Genomic DNA, 17,094 nt, shown 5'->3' on the forward strand with positions numbered 1-17,094 from the left:
TGATTGGCTTGACTTATACTTACTGAAGACCTAATAATTTATAATAAATTTATGTTCATTTTTATGGACGAAAACTCGTTTTGATTTTATGAGAGCTGGATTACTTTGCAAGGTCTAACATAACTTCAAGCATCTTCAAAGTAAATGCAAATTCAAAATTTGAGTCAAAAAGAAAAAAATAGGAACTTGTACAATCAAAATAACTGGACCTGGTGCTGAAACATTACCTGTAAACAGAACTTTGAAACTTCCCAGTAATACTTGTCCAAAACAATACATATAAAGGGAACTTTTAAAATCTTGTCCATATTGAGCACTATAGAGAACCTGTGTTGTACCTATTTCTTTTTCTTTTTCTTTTTCTTTTTTTTCATATTGAAAATTGCACTGGTACGTTTGTTGACAGCTTCGAAAGACTAACATTTAGAAACCATGAAGTACTCATTTAATGTTGTGATGACCTGCGATGGATGCAAGAACGCCATCGACCGAGTCTTAAACCGTTTAGGTAAGATTACTTTTTTTTTTTTTTTTCCAGAGATTTCAACAAATGAATTGACTGTTGTGGGCACTACTCGTGATCCAAATGCGATCATATAAAAAAAAAAAAACTAGTTCCGTATATAAAATAATAAATGCTAATGAATTTACATAGGTGTTGATGAAAAGGAAATCTCTTTGGAAGCTCAGGAAGTTCATGTTACTACTGACAAACCATATGATACGGTATTGCAAACTATTAAGAAAACTGGAAAAGAAGTTCTTTCTGGTAAGACAGTTGAGTAAAAGACAAATCGCCTAAGTCTCAACTGCAAATATTTCGCACTTAAGAAACCAAGATTATATCGACAGTTCTATACATATAATATGTTTTACTGTTTGGGCCTTTCGTAGACCCGTATGTTATTCGGTTTCCTTCAGCTATAGTTTTACTCAATGTGGATTATAAACTTGTCCTTATCATCAGAGCTTACATGTTTTACAACTTATGGTTAGTTTCAAAGCATTCTGCAAGCTATGACTTCTAAACGAATACGTACAAAGATTACAGCTAGTTGCGTTAAGGAAATTTCAATAAGGATGAGGAGAATATGTTCCCAAATAAAGTACTTGTATGCACGAGAAATTATGCACATTATTGGTCCGAGCGTTTCCTTCATAGGCGTATAAAATAGGTAAAAAATTTGTGTGAATTTTAGTATTTCCAGCTTGTATATGACTAGAACTGCTTCATTAACTAAAGAATTTATGGATTCAAAACTTTCTTCAAAACGTTGCTGAGAATGGTATCAAGTGTTGACACAGATTTCTTGTAAATTACTTGCATGTGGTTTTCAGCATTGTAACAGTCATCTGTTGTCCATGTACGGTCCTTCTTGTACTTTGCAATCGCCTTTTTCACGTCATTCCTAATAACAGAAACTGTATCTTTGGACTTTTTAGCGTGATTCTCCAATTCTTTTGCTAACCGTTGTCTGCTTTCCTGTGTTGTCTTCTGAGGTACAACCATGATGGTAGATGAATCTGTCTTAGATGCCTTTATCGGGAGCGATGATTCATCCAATGACTTAAGAACATGCTTCATGTAAGATTCTTCGTAAGGGTGAATAATAAGCTGTTGAGCACTTTTTTTAGTAAGGGAAGCCACCTCGCGAAGTAATTGACCCTCATTAGAATTTTTCTTAGATGACCCAATATAAACAGAAAGCTTTTCTAGTTGATTAAAAACTCCTTGATTTGGAGACAAAGCCAATTCCTTAAATCCCGCTTCCAACTTCTTATGAACCTGAGACATTTCACTTTCCATCTTTTTCAAAACATCGCTGTACACTTCAGAATCCTTAATTTTGTCAGAAGATACTTTCTTACTCTTTTTTTCTTTCCATAGTCTATCGTTTACGTGAAAATTCCGGACACATGTTGGCTGTTTCCAAAAAGTGCTAGAAAGCTTTTGCCATTGAGAAGCTCGTGAAAATGTAGTTAAATTATTCATTTCAAATTTCTTAAATTTCTTTTTTTGTAAATTTCCTGTAAATCGTTGTGTCCGACCTAGTAAGAAGCAAACCGTTCCACATTTAAAGTGGTAGTCCTAGATCACTTTTATTTGACATGCTTAGGAAACGAAACCGTTTCCGTAGGTTCGACCATCTTTGACCTTAATCATTGAAGCATAACAAAGTACATCTTAGGTATAAATTACGAAAAAGTAATTACAAGCTTATACGAACATTACAGTAATTAAGAGTAGCATTCAACATTTGTCTTAATGACTTTTATTTTTTCAAAGAGTTGCTAATATATACAATAAAATCATGTGGAATCAAAATTATAAGTAGCTGAGTGATTCATCAAGCTCTACTAAATCGTTCATAATCGTAGAGATTGGTACACCACACTTGTGAGCCATTTCATGTCTGTGAGCAACAGACATATAAGTAAACCGTTCAATTAACGTACCATCCAATACTCTATGAGCAGCGTTGCTCAAATTCGAAGTAATGGAAATCAATCGATGCGACCTGGGATTCAATCCACCAACCGAATCCACTCTATTGGCTAAGTAGTTTTGAATAATGTTGAGTCGACGATATACCCTTTCAGAAACAGGACTTACCATCTGCAAACCTCCATCAGCATTTACCATAATGCAAGAGAAATCGTTTCCTGTATCGTAGTCGTAATCATCTTGTCTTGACTTCTTTTTCTTTGGTACGATCTTCATTGCTGTAATTATATGGCCAATATGAAAATCTCCTCTGGCAACCAGTCGTTCACCTGAATGAGATTCAGGATTTTCAGGATCATAGGCTAACAATCTCATGTCACCCTCAGTATCTGCTACAACAAAATAAAGATTTTCTCCTTGAACAAGAAAATCAGCTGCCGTAACAGAGAGTGCATCTTGACCTTTAGCAAAAAGAGTCATTCGATAAGGTTCTTCTGAAAAGCCAACAAATGAAACGTTTTGTCGAATATCTCCAAACAGGAGCAAATTTCGCAAACATTTTGCTGTAACGGTATAGCTACCCAAATCTATAAAAGCCACACCAACCAAATGATCTTCATCCTCCAAAGCTCGAACAATTATTTTTTGGCCTTGCCCACTCAACAAATAGCCGTCTACCTCACAAACAACAGCAACAGTACCCTTAATCTCTTCCCTTGTAATTAATTTTAGCTTATGCCGAGTTTCTGGTCGACCTGGTTGGGGGACGACGTCAATAATTTCGAAAAGGTAAGTAGCACCACGCACAGCAATGTCTTCACCCTTTGTGATAGATGTTCCAACAGCGACATAGGGTTTCCTTAGTTTTGTTGTTTCTGACACTTCCAAATTGACTACAGACACAGACAAGGGAATTTCATACGGCAAAAACCCATAACTATCAATGACTGTCCATGTCAATGGAGAAATTAAATCCAAAGAGCCGGTATTAGCATAAGGTAAATAATCTTTATCATCATTTTGCGGATAAAGCTCTTTTCCATCCTCATCCGTGACGGTAAATTCTGAGGGCACACAACTACCTACTGCATATATCATTTTAGTTGGATGATATGCAATACCACTAATTTGTTTGTCCAATGGAACCTTTTTATATGCCCAACGAGAATCATAATTGAAATCATCCTGAAATTTGCAAATTCGAATAAAAGAATTTTCATCTACGTAAATATAACCGTGAGGTGTATGTTCAGAATGGAAAGGTGCAATAGAAAGGATGGGTACTTCAGATATAACCGGATAAAACTTGGCATTTGAGTGCTTAGTGCTGAGTATGTAAAATGGTTTACGTCCAGTAACAAATACCGCTGATCGGCTTCCCACTCTCTCAATGGCTACCATCCTTGAATGGTCGATTGAATTGGTCGACTTTCCATCAGCAGTAGATCCAGCATCACGAGGTAATATGTTTTCTACTTGGTACTCTCGTGTCATACCTTCTTGAGGTACTTTTGCGAATGAAAGTAAATTTCTTTGTGTAATTTCATCGTAAAAAACGAACGCTTTATAAACTGTTATCTCATTCATCCTCGAACGCAGGAACAGGTGGGGTTCTTTAAAATCGTCACCTAAATCAGCTACCATTAATTCAACCAACTCTTGACTAGATTCAGAATTAAAGTAAGTCGTTTCCGACTTGAGTCCATTGGATAAAGTCGGTGGTAAATCAAAAGCATCGCATTCCATCAAAACGGAAAAATCTATGAGGTTCAATACTTTAAGTACACCTTCTGCGGTTAAAGCAAATAAAATTGGGTGTTTCTCCAACAACTGCTCATCAAGGTTACTTACATTTTTTTCAGTAACCAAGTTAGCATCAGCTTCAGAAACGCTCTTGGTTTGGGTATTTCCTTCTTGATTATCACCGCTCAAAGAACCATATATTCCGGAAGATTCGTCAATGACAGTTTGACTCTGCTCATGTTCATTCGGGTTCCGAAAAAGGTTGGAAAATATAGTAGAATTTCCGGGTGCAATTAACGAAGCCGTCTTCACGCTTTGGAGTTGGCTATGTAAATCAGTCCTCGTAAGCAATTGTGATCTTAAGTCCATCCGATACAGAGAAATATTACCGCCTAAAAATACGACGATTATACAAGGATCACAAATACTGGTTGATACCACAACCTGATTTTTTCCAAAATTAAAAAGCTGGGTTCTTTTTAGAGTAGAATCGTACACATGTATGCTTGTCGGACATATCTGTACCATTCTCATTCCCGACATCAAGGAGCCTACATCTATTGTTCTCGTATGCTTATTGAAATCCGAATTTTCAACCTCGTCAAATGTTTCACCGGCAGAAAACATAAAAGATTCATCAGCTTTTGATAAAATCAGATAAGTATCTGGTTCCATATTCATGTACGATGGTTGTACTCTTCTGCGAGAGCGTCGCTGTCTACCAGTAAGACTTACGGACCATAAAGCTTCACAACCTTGAAAGCCAAATTCGCCAGCGACAAGAGGGAAAATACTTCTTCGACAAACAACAAGTCCACCGGCGCCGCCGGCTCCACTAGTCCCGACTAGTTCAAGCGGTCCATGGTTGTCTTGTGGATAGTATGCAAGAGACCCAGCTTTACCAATGGCGAAATCAGTTATAGGCCCAACGTTTGTCAAAACATCAAAAATACTCATCCTCAAAGGTCCGTTTTCAAAAGTAACTTTACCAGCCAAATCGTTACGATCGTTGGTTTCATAAATATCGAGCATTTCTTCCATTTCAGCGTCATTATTAGAGTAAAGCTCATCATTCTCATTATCTTCCGTATTTTTTGATACACTGGAGTGTCGATTCCAATGAACCAAATAGCTATCCGTCACCTGGCTTCCTAAGAATATCATATTTTCTTCAATTGGCAGAGCTGTAGTCACGCCAGCTCTCAGAAAGTCTTCATTTATATCCAAATCTAGGTTTCGTAGAGTGAGTCCCTTTACCGTCTTTCCATCCATACTGAAATCTAGGTAGAGAAATTGACCAGAAGTTAGAATTAATAGCACAAACGGATTTCCAATTTTCGAGTTAACTAGTGGTACTGCAACAGTACCCTCGAGCTCAACATTAAAGTTTGATTGATCCTGAAGAGGAAAGTTTGTACACTTAGAATAAAATGTATTTACCCCTATACCAACAGTGCGTCCGGCTGAGTCTACATAGATTAATTCATTACCACCAACTAATAACGCTCCGCCAAGTGGCATGGGTATGGGGACTAATTGGAAAATATCGTATGGAAGATTTTGTATTGTGGTGATCACGGCACTAGCCCGTTGGTCCAAATCCAAGGTAACGAGAGAAAAGCAAACATTGTCTTTAAGGATAGGAAGGGTAACTGTGGTTGTTTGCTGAGGGCTGTACAAGATAGCCAAAGTTGGCTCTCTATAACCATACAAAAACTTAACATCCAGTATCCGTGCGATTGTAGATTCTAATTGAGAGGAGTCTAAAACAAAAGAGGGTTTATAGGGGGTAATGGAATTCCAGATATTTTTAGAGTCGTCTACAGCGGCCTCCTCCATTTCAAGGTCTTCAATCTTTGGGAAAGGGATGATCGCCATCATATCCGTATGAAACCTCAGTAAACAACAGTTAGAATCTGGGTCAACAATTAATTGAGTAGGAGTTTTATTAGTAGATGGCATTGTCGGTTTAACTGCTTCATAGTAATGAAGGCTGGTAGTAACTAGGCTCTGAGTTTTCATATCCCATTCCAATATGGATATTTTAGCATAATCTGTTAACATAACTAATAAATCACATCCCTTATTTCCTTTTCCTTTTAAGATAGAAAGAGCAGTTACCGTTCCAAAAACTTGAAATTGGCTCACAAGACGTAAAACATAGCTAGTATGTTCGTGAGTACGAATCAAATGCATATTCGTCTCCATAAAGGCTTGACTATCATCAATCAAATTATTTGAATAGTCATTCTGTGAAAAAGCGTCAGATTCATCCTTTTGAACTTTCTCAATTTCAAAAACATAAAGAGAGTCAACTTTGCCAACAATCAAATTTTTAGAAGATGGTGAAGATAATTTTCCTTGAACAGCATTTTTAACGGCTGTTGAATCCGTCAAACTTTGAAATATAGTTGACATAAAGCCCAAAACATATATGTTGTGTTCTGACCACGCGAAGGGGTTGAGATATAACGGTAGTGGGTGTGAGCTGTGTATGCTATATAGGCAGAACGTTGATTACAAGATCAAAATGACAAGAGAAATGGCTAAAGTAATGATTTAGTAAATTGAGCTTGGTTTCGCCCAATTTCAACCAAAAAGTTTGTTGCGTGCAATACCTGAAAACGAACTTGTTCTGGCTCTCGAATGTATGATCCAAGGGCCAACAAAAGTTTTTCAGAATCACTACTTATGTTAGTTTTACAGTTTACTCGAATAAACGCATTCCATGTATAACTTACTTAATGTGACATCTGAGATACAGAAGCGACGCGTTCCTGTGAAGTATGTCCACAGAAATGGCAGATCCAAATATTCCAAAGGATTGAGAAAGAGCTAATGTAATAAAATGCCTTAAGGTCAATTCATCTAATTCAGTCTCCATCGAAGAATTATGGAGTCTGGCTTGTTAGCAAGAGGAATCGATACCGAAGAAAAAGCTTACATTTTCACTAGTATATAATAATTTTCACTTTTTAAACGTTGATGTAAGACCATGGTATATCCCAAAAACCAAAAATGTACTGAAATAGAAGTCGAAAATGGTAGTGAGAAGTCTCAAGTTGTCATTTTGAAACCGTGAAAACAATTTTAAGAATGTATACAAGCTTACTAAAATAATTTAGTCAATAAAGTCATTATAAAAAGAAATAAATTGAACAATAATGAATTTCGGTAAGTCGTTTCCAATATTCGAAAAGGACGACTCAGTTTGTATAAAAACTGTTAGAATAGAATAATTATTACTAAAAAAGTAAATGAGTTGTAATCTAAAGGAAATTATAGCTGGAATCCAAAGTCTGCCTCTTCTTCTTTATTTAATGGATGGCATGAAGCATATAAATTTAAGATATTCATGGCACGTTAAGTTTATGTTTCCATTCCTTGTATAAATTTTGCACGTAAGTCATGGATTTTTCTTTATCTGAAGGAAGTATTAATTCAACAGACGTTGGAAGAATTTTTTCCTTTCCAGACATTGTAGTCGCACTTCCCCATTTGATATTCTCGTCCTCGATATGAGAGTGAGTTGCTATCCATAGAAAAGCATAGGCTGCTATGTAAGGAGAGACAGTATGCCATGGACTTCCCAATAAACGACAAAGCCAGAAACCGAGTTTGGCAAAAATTACAATAAAACCTAAAAACGTTTCGTACATATTAGTAGTACACAATCCTGGGTGAACAAGGTATTGTTGATATGGGAGACCGCTTTCGATTTCAGCAAAATGCAAAATATCTAATAAACGTTTAGACGACTGGTACGGTCTTTGGCCATGAAGGCATTCTATATCTTCGAAACTAAGAGATTCCTTTTTGGCTACAAGGCTTCCCGTTAAAACCACTTTAGTAGAAGAACCCAGAACGGATAGTTCAAGAAGACGCGTTTTCTAACATATTAGCATTCAAAGGTAAATCTGTAGTGATGAAAAAATTCCTTACAAGATAATAATGGCCAAATACGTTACTTTGAAAAATATGGCCCATCGAATCCTTGCTAATACGTCCTATGGCTTCCTTATAAAAGGTTGGAAAAGTAAGCGCCTTTACCGGATTCATTATTGTAGCAAATATAGCTTTGATCCAGTCAATACCCTGTAAATCCCATGCGCCTGCATTGAGATAAACGTAGTCTAGCTTAGGATACCGAGCTTTGATTTCTTGTGCAGCCGCTTCAACTGATTGCATATCTGACAAGTCTAAGAGGACATATTCCAGTCTGATTTTTCTTTCAGGGAACAATTCCTTTAATCTTTTGCAAGCATCTTCAGCTTTAGCACGACTCCTGCACGTTAAAACAATTGTAAACGTTTCTGGCTCATCCTGTATCCTTGGCTTATAAAATTCTAGTAAACGAGCGGCAATTCCAAAGCCTAGGCCGCTAAAAAAGAGTTAGTTATTATGTATTTTAATAGCAAATTACCTATTCGAACCAGTAATTAACGCATATTTTCGAAAGCTCATGCTCAAGTTGGGTAAAGAAAGAAGGTTGAAATCGAACTATTTTCATGCAAGTGTCATATCATTCGAAAAGCACACCGACGTATTGAGTCTATATTTAGCAATCATACTTGCAATAACTATGTGAATATTAGCAAACGAATTAAGTTAGATTCTTTTCTAAGAGCATACTACAGTTTATGAGACCAGACTGAAAAAGAAAATAGAATATCATATATACAAAAGAATGCACTGTAACTAAAATTTATAAACGAACAATTACTAAGAAGGACTAGTAGCTTCCGTTGTTTTATTCTTGTGTAAATAATATACACAATAAATAATGACCCTTCTCTATCAGATATTATACTCAGATAGTGACCTCCTTTTTTGTATTAGTACCTTTTATTTTGTTGAAAAGGATATCGTAGAAAGATTCTGTCTGGGAGCCTAAATAATTGCCGGCTTTATTGAGTTCTTCTCGTTCATTATATAAGGAAGCGAGTTCGCTTGAAGTAAAATACAGGATTTGTTTATGGGAACTCGAGGCTTCAAAGGATATTGACTGCTCTTCTTTAGAGCAGATAATTAAATCTGCTTGATCAATTTTCAAGGCTAAATCATCGCTTGAAACACTCGCCAAATTAACTCCATGACTTTTAAATTTCTCACTACAATCAGTAAAATCCTCAGACTTTTCACCTTCGGGTTTGTAAACGAATACCTTCGTAAATGAAAAAGCGGCTAATTGTTTCAGAGTAGCTTCGTTCGAGAGCGCTTTCAAAAGTTTAGAGCTGCTTCCAAAAGCGAACATGATTGACTTTTCACGCTTGGGAGCATATATAACTCCAGAAGCATCTGAATGCTTTTGATCCATAGCGAAAGCATTTTTCAAATCATCATAGCTTTTAGCGCATTGCGCAGCTTGCCTGACATCTTTTCTAAAGGCTCCCTGCATGATTTGAGTTAAGCAATATTTTGTGTTACCAAAATTGTTTTCAACCTCCAATGCCTAAACTCGTTAGATACAGATAATAAAAAAACAGAGAATTCTTGGTCCAAACTTACCATTTTAAGATAATCCAAAGCCAAATCACGGTTGGACAAAGGGCCTTCTGCACGAAAACAAGAAACATTCTTTTCCGCGGCTCTAGCAATCAGTACACCATCTAAACCGTATTTTTCTATAAGCTTTTTTCCTTCTTCGTAACCAGAGACGTCTCCGTTTGCGAGAACGGCAACATTGTACTTTTTGCAAAGGTCAACTATATCTTGCAAATATTCCCGATGAGCTGGTTCTGTGTTTCGCATAGGCGTCGTACGGCAATGAATGGTTATTGCGCGAATTCCGGTAGAACAGAGACGCTCAATCAGAGCTAGGGTTTTCTCTTTAGTTTCCAAAAGACGGATTTTGCAGCTAATTGAAACATTGTGTGGAATCCCCACCTCCTTCACCAAAGCCTGTAAAATTGATATAAGACGATCTGGTTCTTTCAAAAGACCTGCACCCATGCCAGCATGAACAGAGAAGTGTTTGGGACAGCCGCAATTCAAGTCGATACCAGCAACATCGTCGGCTACAAGCTTTGCAGCTTGAACAGCTAAATCTGGAGAAGCAGAACCAAGTTGAAAAACCAATCGATTAGCTTCTAAAGGATGCACACGAAAGAGAACTTTGTTCGTAGGAGGCTTAACAAAATCTATGCAGTTCACTCTATCTAACTTTATTAGTCTCTTTTCATCGTAAATAAAACAAATAAATTGAAAGAAATGAATGTTTGACACTGTCCGATAGAAAAGGCGCGTTGCGCTTTCGCATGTGCATTTGCTTTATTGCAACTAGAGGAATGCCAAGCCGCAATAGGTTGTTTTAAACACTTACCATTTACTATTCTTTGTACCAAGGACCCACCTACCAATGCTTTGTCTACAATTTCTGGACCCCATACCAGATTTGCTCCATAACGAAGAGCTAGTAATCTCGTTGGAAGCTCCCCAATTCGTACCATGGGAGCTAAGCAAATCTTATTACTGTAGTTCAAGAGTCCCATGTTGTAACATAGAGCGTCCAAAAGGGGATTCAGTGCAACTGTTATGTACCAAAGGTTATATCTCGAATTGTCAGTACAGTAAATTTTCGTTAGTGGCCAATTACCGGAGTCACTACCATATTGCCATAGCAAACGAAATTGTTTCTTCGTAAAAGAGTTTCTACTAATATTTTAATGTAAAATTTAAATCATATAAAAAAAATCCATAGTACATTCGAATATGTTGTCAGACTATCATCTACAAGGGTGGCTATCAACACTTATAACGTTATCCTCTCATATACTTATGTATAGTCTTATATTCAACCAAAGTCGCGGTGGTGTAGTTGGGAGCATGACAGACTGAAGATCTGTTGGTCACCGGTTCGATCCCGGTTCGTGACACTTTTTTGTAAAACTATCAAACGATAGAACTTTCTTCAAACAACGATATCCACTTCTGTAGCACGAAAAAATAACGACGAACGTACGCCGTACTCGTGTATAATGACTACCTCGGAACATCTAACATGGAGGGTGCTCGACAGATATTACTATACAATAGAATCACGCATTGTTCTTGATTTAAACTTCTTATTACAGTACCTACAATGTAAACAAATAACTTTAATACTAAAATAGATCCTGGTAATTATTATATTTTGTTTAACCCTAGACAATATTTATAGCGGTATCAAAATATGTCTTCTAATCAATTCCTCCAAAACTATGACATATACGCTGTATAACCTTTTTAACGGAGAGAGGCAAAGGCCTTTTGAACGGTACGCTTAAGGCGAAGTTCAGACTTACGGAGAGCATCAGTGTTAGAGTCTTCAAGCTCCAATTGGGACATGCATTCAGCCAATTGTTGCTCAATCTTAGACTTGTCACCGCGCTTCAACTTCATCATAACATTAGGCTCAGAGATGGTGGTTTCAATGTTGGAGATGTAAGCTTCAAGTTGGCTCTTAGCTTCCAATCTCTTGGCGAAGTCCTTGTCTTGTTGCTTGAACTTGTCGGCATTCTCAATCATTTCTTGGATCTTAGCAGAGGAAAGGTGACCAACAGAGTTGGTGATCTCGATGTGAGCAGTACGGCCAGTGGTCTTCTCGAGAGCAGTAACCTTCAAGATACCGTTAACATCCAATTCGAAGGTAGCTTCCAATTCAGCTTGACCACGGGGCATAGGGGGAATGCCAGTAAGTTGGAATTCACCGAGAGCCTCGTTCTCGCTGCAGTTAACACGTTCACCTTGGTAGACAGGGAAGGTAACGGAGGTTTGGTTGTCAGCGACGGTGGTGAAAGTACGCTTCTTGATAGTGGGGATGGCGGTGTTACGGGGGCAGACAACACCGAAAACATTGCCTTCCATAGCAACACCCAAAGAGAGAGGAACAACATCCAACAAAAGCAAGTCAGCAGTCTTGTCAGAGTCAGCCTTGTTGGTGAGGACAGCGGCTTGAACAGCAGCACCGTAGGCAACGGCTTCATCAGGGTTGATAGACTTGTTGAGAGGACGGCCTTGGAAGAAGTCGGAAACGAGTCTTTGAACCTTGGGGATACGGGTAGAACCACCAACGAGGACAATATCGTGAACATCAGCCTTAGCAACCTTAGAGTCCTTCAAGACCTTTTCGACGGGGTCGATGGTCTTCTTGAAGGTAGTAGCGTTAATGTCTTCGAAACGAGCACGAGTAATGCTAGAAGAGAAGTCGACACCGTTAGAGAGAGAGTCAACTTCAATAGTGGTTTGAGTGACAGAAGACAAGGCACGCTTAGCACGTTCACAAGCAGAGCGAAGACGACGGAGAGCACGAGGGTCTTCGGAGATGTCGATCTTTTGCTTACGCTTAAATTCTTGGATGAAGTGTTCAACCAAAGCAGCGTCGAAATCTTCACCACCCAAGTGAGTGTCACCAGCAGTAGCCAAAACTTCGAAGACACCACCTTGAATCTTCAAGAGGGAAACATCGAAGGTACCACCACCAAGATCGAAAATGAGAACGTTCTTGGCAGCCTCAGTCTTAGCATCAAGACCGTAAGCAATGGCGGCAGCGGTGGGTTCGTTGATGATACGGAGGACATTGAGACCAGCGATGGCACCAGCGTCCTTGGTGGCAGCACGTTGAGAGTCAGAGAAGTAAGCAGGGACGGTGACAACGGCCTTTTCGACACGCTTGTTCAACTTAGCTTCGGAAATTTCCTTCATCTTGGTCAAGACCATAGCGGAGATTTCTTGAGCAGTGAATTGCTTCTTTTCACCCAAGTAGTCAACCTCAATGGTGGGGACACCATTGTTGTCAATAACCTTGAAGGGCCAGTGCTTAATGTCCTTTTGGGTCTCAGGATCTTCGTAACGACGACCGATGAGACGCTTGGCGTCAAAAACGGTGTTACGAGGGTTCATAGCGGCTTGGTTCTTAGCGGCATCACCAACCAAGCGTTCAGCCTCGGTGAAAGCAACAAAAGAAGGGGTGGTACGAGCACCTTGGTCGTTGGGGATAATTTCAACATTAGCAGTTTCCCAAACAGCGACACAAGAGTAGGTAGTACCCAAGTCGATACCAATAGCACCTTCGTATACTTCACTCATTTTCTGGCAACAAAAAGATATAACTGACCCTCGATTATTTGAGAGAAGTAGGTTATTGTAAAGTTTCACTTCCGGTGAACTTACATTATATGAGAATTCGCAGTCACAGAATTTTTATACAATAAAATTTCATAGGCAAGTAGTCACTAATGTACTTCATTGGATTTCGTTATTTTTTCCTCTGGTTCTGTTTTTTTACTTTCATTTTTTCGTTTCATTTTACTTGTTTGGGCCGTTAAAATTTTCATATTTGTGCCACCGGGTTCTTATTCATATTTAGCTCCTTTCTTTGCCCAATGGTACAAATAATAAATTACTAAAATGCCACCGCATAAAAAGGTTTTACGCTTTCTATCATATCAGTTTATATGTTTTAGCGTAGTTGTCTGTAGCAATCTTATCTTATAATACCAAAATGGAAGACAATGTACTTTGTAATGTATAACGTAGTGCAATTGACAGCGCTATTTAGAAATGTTTCGAATAATAGTGTAAACCACTTGCTAGAAGAAAGTGTTCCAATGTAGGAAAATGAATTAGGAACGCAGTTTGGATGCATTTCCAAGAAACTATTCATTTTCACAATATCTATTGATTTTAAAAAAATAATTTTTTTGCAGTGCAATTTGTCCCAAGGGATACACAGTTTTTACATTTTTTTGTTTACCAACAAATAAACAAATAGTCTGAAATTTCAGATTTATTTTTTCATAAGAATGGACTTGATAGTTGAGCTTAGGTTTGACGAAAAAAAAAATAAATGAATAATTTAAAGAAAAAGAGAATAAATATATTTCCTGAATCACGAAGGTAAAGCTTTTGTAACAACAGGTAGGCGGATTAACAATAAAGAGTTACTGAATTCTGAACAGGCTTCACCCAAACCCAATATCTTCCAATTGGAATGTATAATTAGCAGTAAAAAAAGTTTTTTTTAATGGTTTACGGATCATCGTGAAATGGTTTCCTGCCAAGTGTAGTGTAGTATATGAGGAATTTATCAATTTTGACACCCTCCCTATTTATCGTTTAAAAATGTTGTTAAATTTATTTCAATCATTTCCTTTACAATGTTTTTGATTCTCAATTGCTTTTTTGTTTTATAGACTAAGTGCGAGAAGTTCCATACAATTTTTAATACGAATCCATCATCAACCCTTTGAAGCATACATAAGTCATAAATAAAAAGACCGACTTTTGCCGTCCCCGATATCCCGTATATTCCGTCCTGAAATTTCTTTTTTTCTTTTTTCATCTCTTTACTTTTACATTGTTCTTTCGTTGGCCTCTGATTGAAGAATTTCATTTGCCTAGTTACGGACTATGAGCGAAGAGCCTGTAGTATTTTTTGATGTATGCTGAAACTTGACTACAGTTACAAATCAGCTAACTTCTTCTCTTTAGATTGGGATTGGAGGTAATTATATTGGAAGAGTCAGATTTCGCTTGTTTTCAAATACCGTTCCCAAGTAAGTTTATGCGTGTGTTTCCCTCCTTCTCCTACTAATATTCTCGTAGAACAGCTGAAAATTTCAGGTAGTTTTTTGTACAATTTATATACGATGGAAATGAGCTAAGACCTGATAGACAATTTTGTACTGGAGAAGCCAAAGGACCAAATCGAAACCCAATTGGTACGACCAGCGACTATAAGTTTTCTTAAATACTAATATCATTTTTAGGATATAAAAATGCAACCTTTCACAGGATTATCCCGGATTTCATGATCCAAGGAGGGGATTTTGTTAGTGTATGTTATTTTCATCACAGTTTTCTATATACTCTGTTTACAAGATTCCATTCCACCTTTTACGAGTCACTAATATTGTTATTAGGGTGATGGTACAGGCAGCACTACTATTTATGGTTCCCGTACATTCCCCGATGAGAACTTTGCTTTGAAGCATGACAGACCCGGTTTGCTAAGTATGGCGAACGCCGGTAAAGACTCTAATGGGTGTCAATTTTTCATTACCACTGTACCCTGTGACTTTCTAGACGGAAAGCACGTCGTATTTGGTGAAGTAATTGAAGGATTTGACGTTGTAAAACAAATTGAGTCTACGCCAGTTGGTACCAGTTCCCGCCCAAAAATGAATGTAGTTATCATGGAGTGTGGTGAAATGTAATTTTTATTCGAGAATTAGCAAAATTATTAAAAACATCAATGGAAAGTATCTATCAATTCATTTGTGCGTATCCTTTTGTTTCGAAAATTAATTAGATGTTCTTCTTCGTTATAGGTGTGGTAGATGTTAAGACATTTGCTAGTTCCTCTTGTCCAACACTAAAGAGCAACTTTATGCAAAATACAAGTAAGCCAAAGCCGACTATAGCGAACCAAAAGAAAAATTGAAATTCCATCGATATGTCTTGTTTACTACAGGTGTCTCCAGTCCATTGGACAGTTCTGTTTCCACCATTACCAGCAGCGACAACGGTGGAAGCACATTGACAGACAAAGCAAGACTCCTTGTTTGCGTATTTTACACATTCGCCTCTACCAGAACAGGAGTTGGTTGCCTTTTTACACGCTTCCTCCGTCAAAAAGCAGCGTCCGTCGGAATTTCGATAATTGTTAGACACTGCTTGGTCTATCTCTTCACCGAATGCTTCTAAATCAAGTTGACGCTTTTGATATCTAGCGTTCCGCGCTTTAAAATCAGAAGGAGGAAGGAGTACATAATTGATAGAAGAAAACTGTTTTAATTGTAATAAAAGTGAAATTATATTTTCCCGCGCAATTCGATACTTTTCAGAAGATGCACCTTCAGTGTGATACATTATCTAAGCTGTTAGTTTCCGATTTAAGCCCTCCAAAACAGAGAAACTTACCTCTAAAGAGACGATCTGTCCAAAACCGACAGAAGGATCTGCAACGTTTCCACTGTCAGATTTCATTTTCAAATACTCAAGGTACTCGTTCAAAGCAGCAATTTCTGACAAGAAGACTTGATCTTGCTTTTTGTTGATATCAAAAAATGTAGAGGATACTTTTCCAAAAAGCTTTTCGTAAAGATGTAGTAACATCGAGTCTTCATGTTTTGTGGGATGTAATTGAAAAAGCGCATGAACTGATAATGAACCACCCATATCATTAGTATAGAACGTCCTGTGTTCTTTCCCATCTGCAGCATGCAATTGTCTTTGGAATCTTCGAATTAAAGCCGCGAAGGAGTTGCTGGAAGGAGTGTTTTTTATGTAGAATGTTGGGTTTATTTCTTTTACAGGTTCGTCCAAGTTCAAGCCTGAAACGGTAAGAAGCATCTTGCATTTGGGATCAAAAAAAGAAGAGAGAGAGTTTTCTTGGAGCAATAAGTCTTGAAGCAATTTATCGGCCTTGGGATTTCCCTCTAGATTATGAAATTGAGAAATACCCAACGTATGAGCAAAAATGAGCCGAGCTTCAGAAGGATTCAATGAAGGAACATAGTCACTTGTTTTATCAATTGAAGAAATGTAAACTACGGCGTCTGAATGAACAGTACCTAATTTTATGTCAACACATTTATTCGCACCTACTAGCGCTTTCACAAACCTGAAACACATGCTACTACTAGTCCAAGTAGAAATGAAAATAAAAATTTAGAAAATCTCATCTTTATTTCCATAAATTGAATAAAGACGACGACTTTCTTTTAGAGAAGTTGGCTTTCTGTGGTGATGTGTTATTGTATCAATAGGGACTAAGCAATGCCTCCAGTAGAAGCAGGCTCATTGTACAGTTATCGATAAATGAAAGATGATTGTTATATATTAGAATACTATAATTAATAAATTAAATATCATTACATTTTTAGCTGTTTCTTGTGAGAATCAAGCTACTGCAAGCGCTCCTG

The 17,094-nt window shown here is 37.6% G+C and overlaps 9 protein-coding genes and 1 non-coding gene across 10 annotated transcripts; 3 read left to right on the forward strand and 7 right to left on the reverse strand.

Moving 5' to 3' along the window:
- Positions 1-49: 49 nt before the first annotated feature.
- Positions 50-2,216, reverse strand: SOCG_03474 (translation termination factor Rrf1). Its single transcript, XM_013161962.1, has one exon. The coding sequence runs from the start codon at positions 1,991-1,993 to the stop codon at positions 1,247-1,249; it is 747 nt and encodes a 248-aa protein (XP_013017416.1). The 5' UTR covers positions 1,994-2,216; the 3' UTR covers positions 50-1,246.
- On the forward strand, positions 433-786 carry SOCG_03473 (copper chaperone Atx1; the record flags this gene model as incomplete). Its single annotated transcript, XM_013161961.1, has 2 exons — positions 433-508; positions 656-786. The coding sequence occupies 2 exons, from the start codon at positions 433-435 to the stop codon at positions 784-786; spliced, it is 207 nt and encodes a 68-aa protein (XP_013017415.1).
- Positions 2,217-2,326: 110 nt separating the features above from the next.
- SOCG_03475 (cleavage factor one Cft1) lies at positions 2,327-6,607 on the reverse strand (the record flags this gene model as incomplete). Its single annotated transcript, XM_013161963.1, has 1 exon — positions 2,327-6,607. One exon carries the CDS (start codon positions 6,605-6,607, stop codon positions 2,327-2,329), a length of 4,281 nt encoding a protein of 1,426 aa, XP_013017417.1.
- A 128-nt stretch (positions 6,608-6,735) lies between these two features.
- Positions 6,736-7,186, reverse strand: SOCG_03476 (RNase P and RNase MRP subunit Pop8; the record flags this gene model as incomplete). The annotated part of the gene is made up of 3 exons (XM_013161964.1): positions 6,736-6,874; positions 6,931-7,089; positions 7,134-7,186. 3 exons carry the CDS (start codon positions 7,184-7,186, stop codon positions 6,736-6,738), a joined length of 351 nt encoding a protein of 116 aa, XP_013017418.1.
- A 213-nt stretch (positions 7,187-7,399) lies between these two features.
- SOCG_03477 (3-keto sterol reductase) lies at positions 7,400-8,728 on the reverse strand. Its single transcript, XM_013161965.1, has 3 exons — positions 8,613-8,728; positions 8,132-8,570; positions 7,400-8,079 (listed from the first exon to the last, which is right to left on the reverse strand). The coding sequence occupies exons 1-3, from the start codon at positions 8,651-8,653 to the stop codon at positions 7,543-7,545; spliced, it is 1,017 nt and encodes a 338-aa protein (XP_013017419.1). The 5' UTR covers positions 8,654-8,728; the 3' UTR covers positions 7,400-7,542.
- On the reverse strand, positions 8,663-10,917 carry SOCG_03478 (tRNA dihydrouridine synthase Dus2). The gene is made up of 4 exons (XM_013161966.1): positions 10,512-10,917; positions 9,698-10,347; positions 8,822-9,641; positions 8,663-8,769 (listed from the first exon to the last, which is right to left on the reverse strand). Exons 1-3 carry the CDS (start codon positions 10,678-10,680, stop codon positions 9,000-9,002), a joined length of 1,461 nt encoding a protein of 486 aa, XP_013017420.1. The 5' UTR covers positions 10,681-10,917; the 3' UTR covers positions 8,663-8,769; positions 8,822-8,999.
- A 74-nt stretch (positions 10,918-10,991) lies between these two features.
- SOCG_16169 lies at positions 10,992-11,064 on the forward strand. The gene has a single exon. It is a non-coding gene; the product is annotated as a tRNA-Phe (tRNA).
- A 238-nt stretch (positions 11,065-11,302) lies between these two features.
- Positions 11,303-13,594, reverse strand: SOCG_03479 (heat shock protein). Its single transcript, XM_013161967.1, has one exon. It carries the CDS (start codon positions 13,253-13,255, stop codon positions 11,414-11,416), a length of 1,842 nt encoding a protein of 613 aa, XP_013017421.1. The 5' UTR covers positions 13,256-13,594; the 3' UTR covers positions 11,303-11,413.
- A 508-nt stretch (positions 13,595-14,102) lies between these two features.
- SOCG_03480 (cyclophilin family peptidyl-prolyl cis- trans isomerase Cyp3) lies at positions 14,103-15,470 on the forward strand. Its single transcript, XM_013161968.1, has 6 exons — positions 14,103-14,608; positions 14,660-14,724; positions 14,774-14,791; positions 14,843-14,889; positions 14,938-15,005; positions 15,091-15,470. The coding sequence occupies exons 1-6, from the start codon at positions 14,579-14,581 to the stop codon at positions 15,382-15,384; spliced, it is 522 nt and encodes a 173-aa protein (XP_013017422.1). The 5' UTR covers positions 14,103-14,578; the 3' UTR covers positions 15,385-15,470.
- SOCG_03481 (uncharacterized protein) lies at positions 15,391-17,003 on the reverse strand. The gene is made up of 3 exons (XM_013161969.1): positions 16,794-17,003; positions 16,091-16,743; positions 15,391-16,042 (listed from the first exon to the last, which is right to left on the reverse strand). Exons 1-3 carry the CDS (start codon positions 16,864-16,866, stop codon positions 15,476-15,478), a joined length of 1,293 nt encoding a protein of 430 aa, XP_013017423.1. The 5' UTR covers positions 16,867-17,003; the 3' UTR covers positions 15,391-15,475.
- Between the last annotated feature and the right edge of the window lie 91 nt (positions 17,004-17,094).

This window comes from Schizosaccharomyces octosporus, assembly GCF_000150505.1.
Source record: "Schizosaccharomyces octosporus yFS286 unplaced genomic scaffold supercont6.1, whole genome shotgun sequence".
In the NCBI taxonomy this organism is placed as follows: Eukaryota; Fungi; Ascomycota; class Schizosaccharomycetes; order Schizosaccharomycetales; family Schizosaccharomycetaceae; genus Schizosaccharomyces; species Schizosaccharomyces octosporus.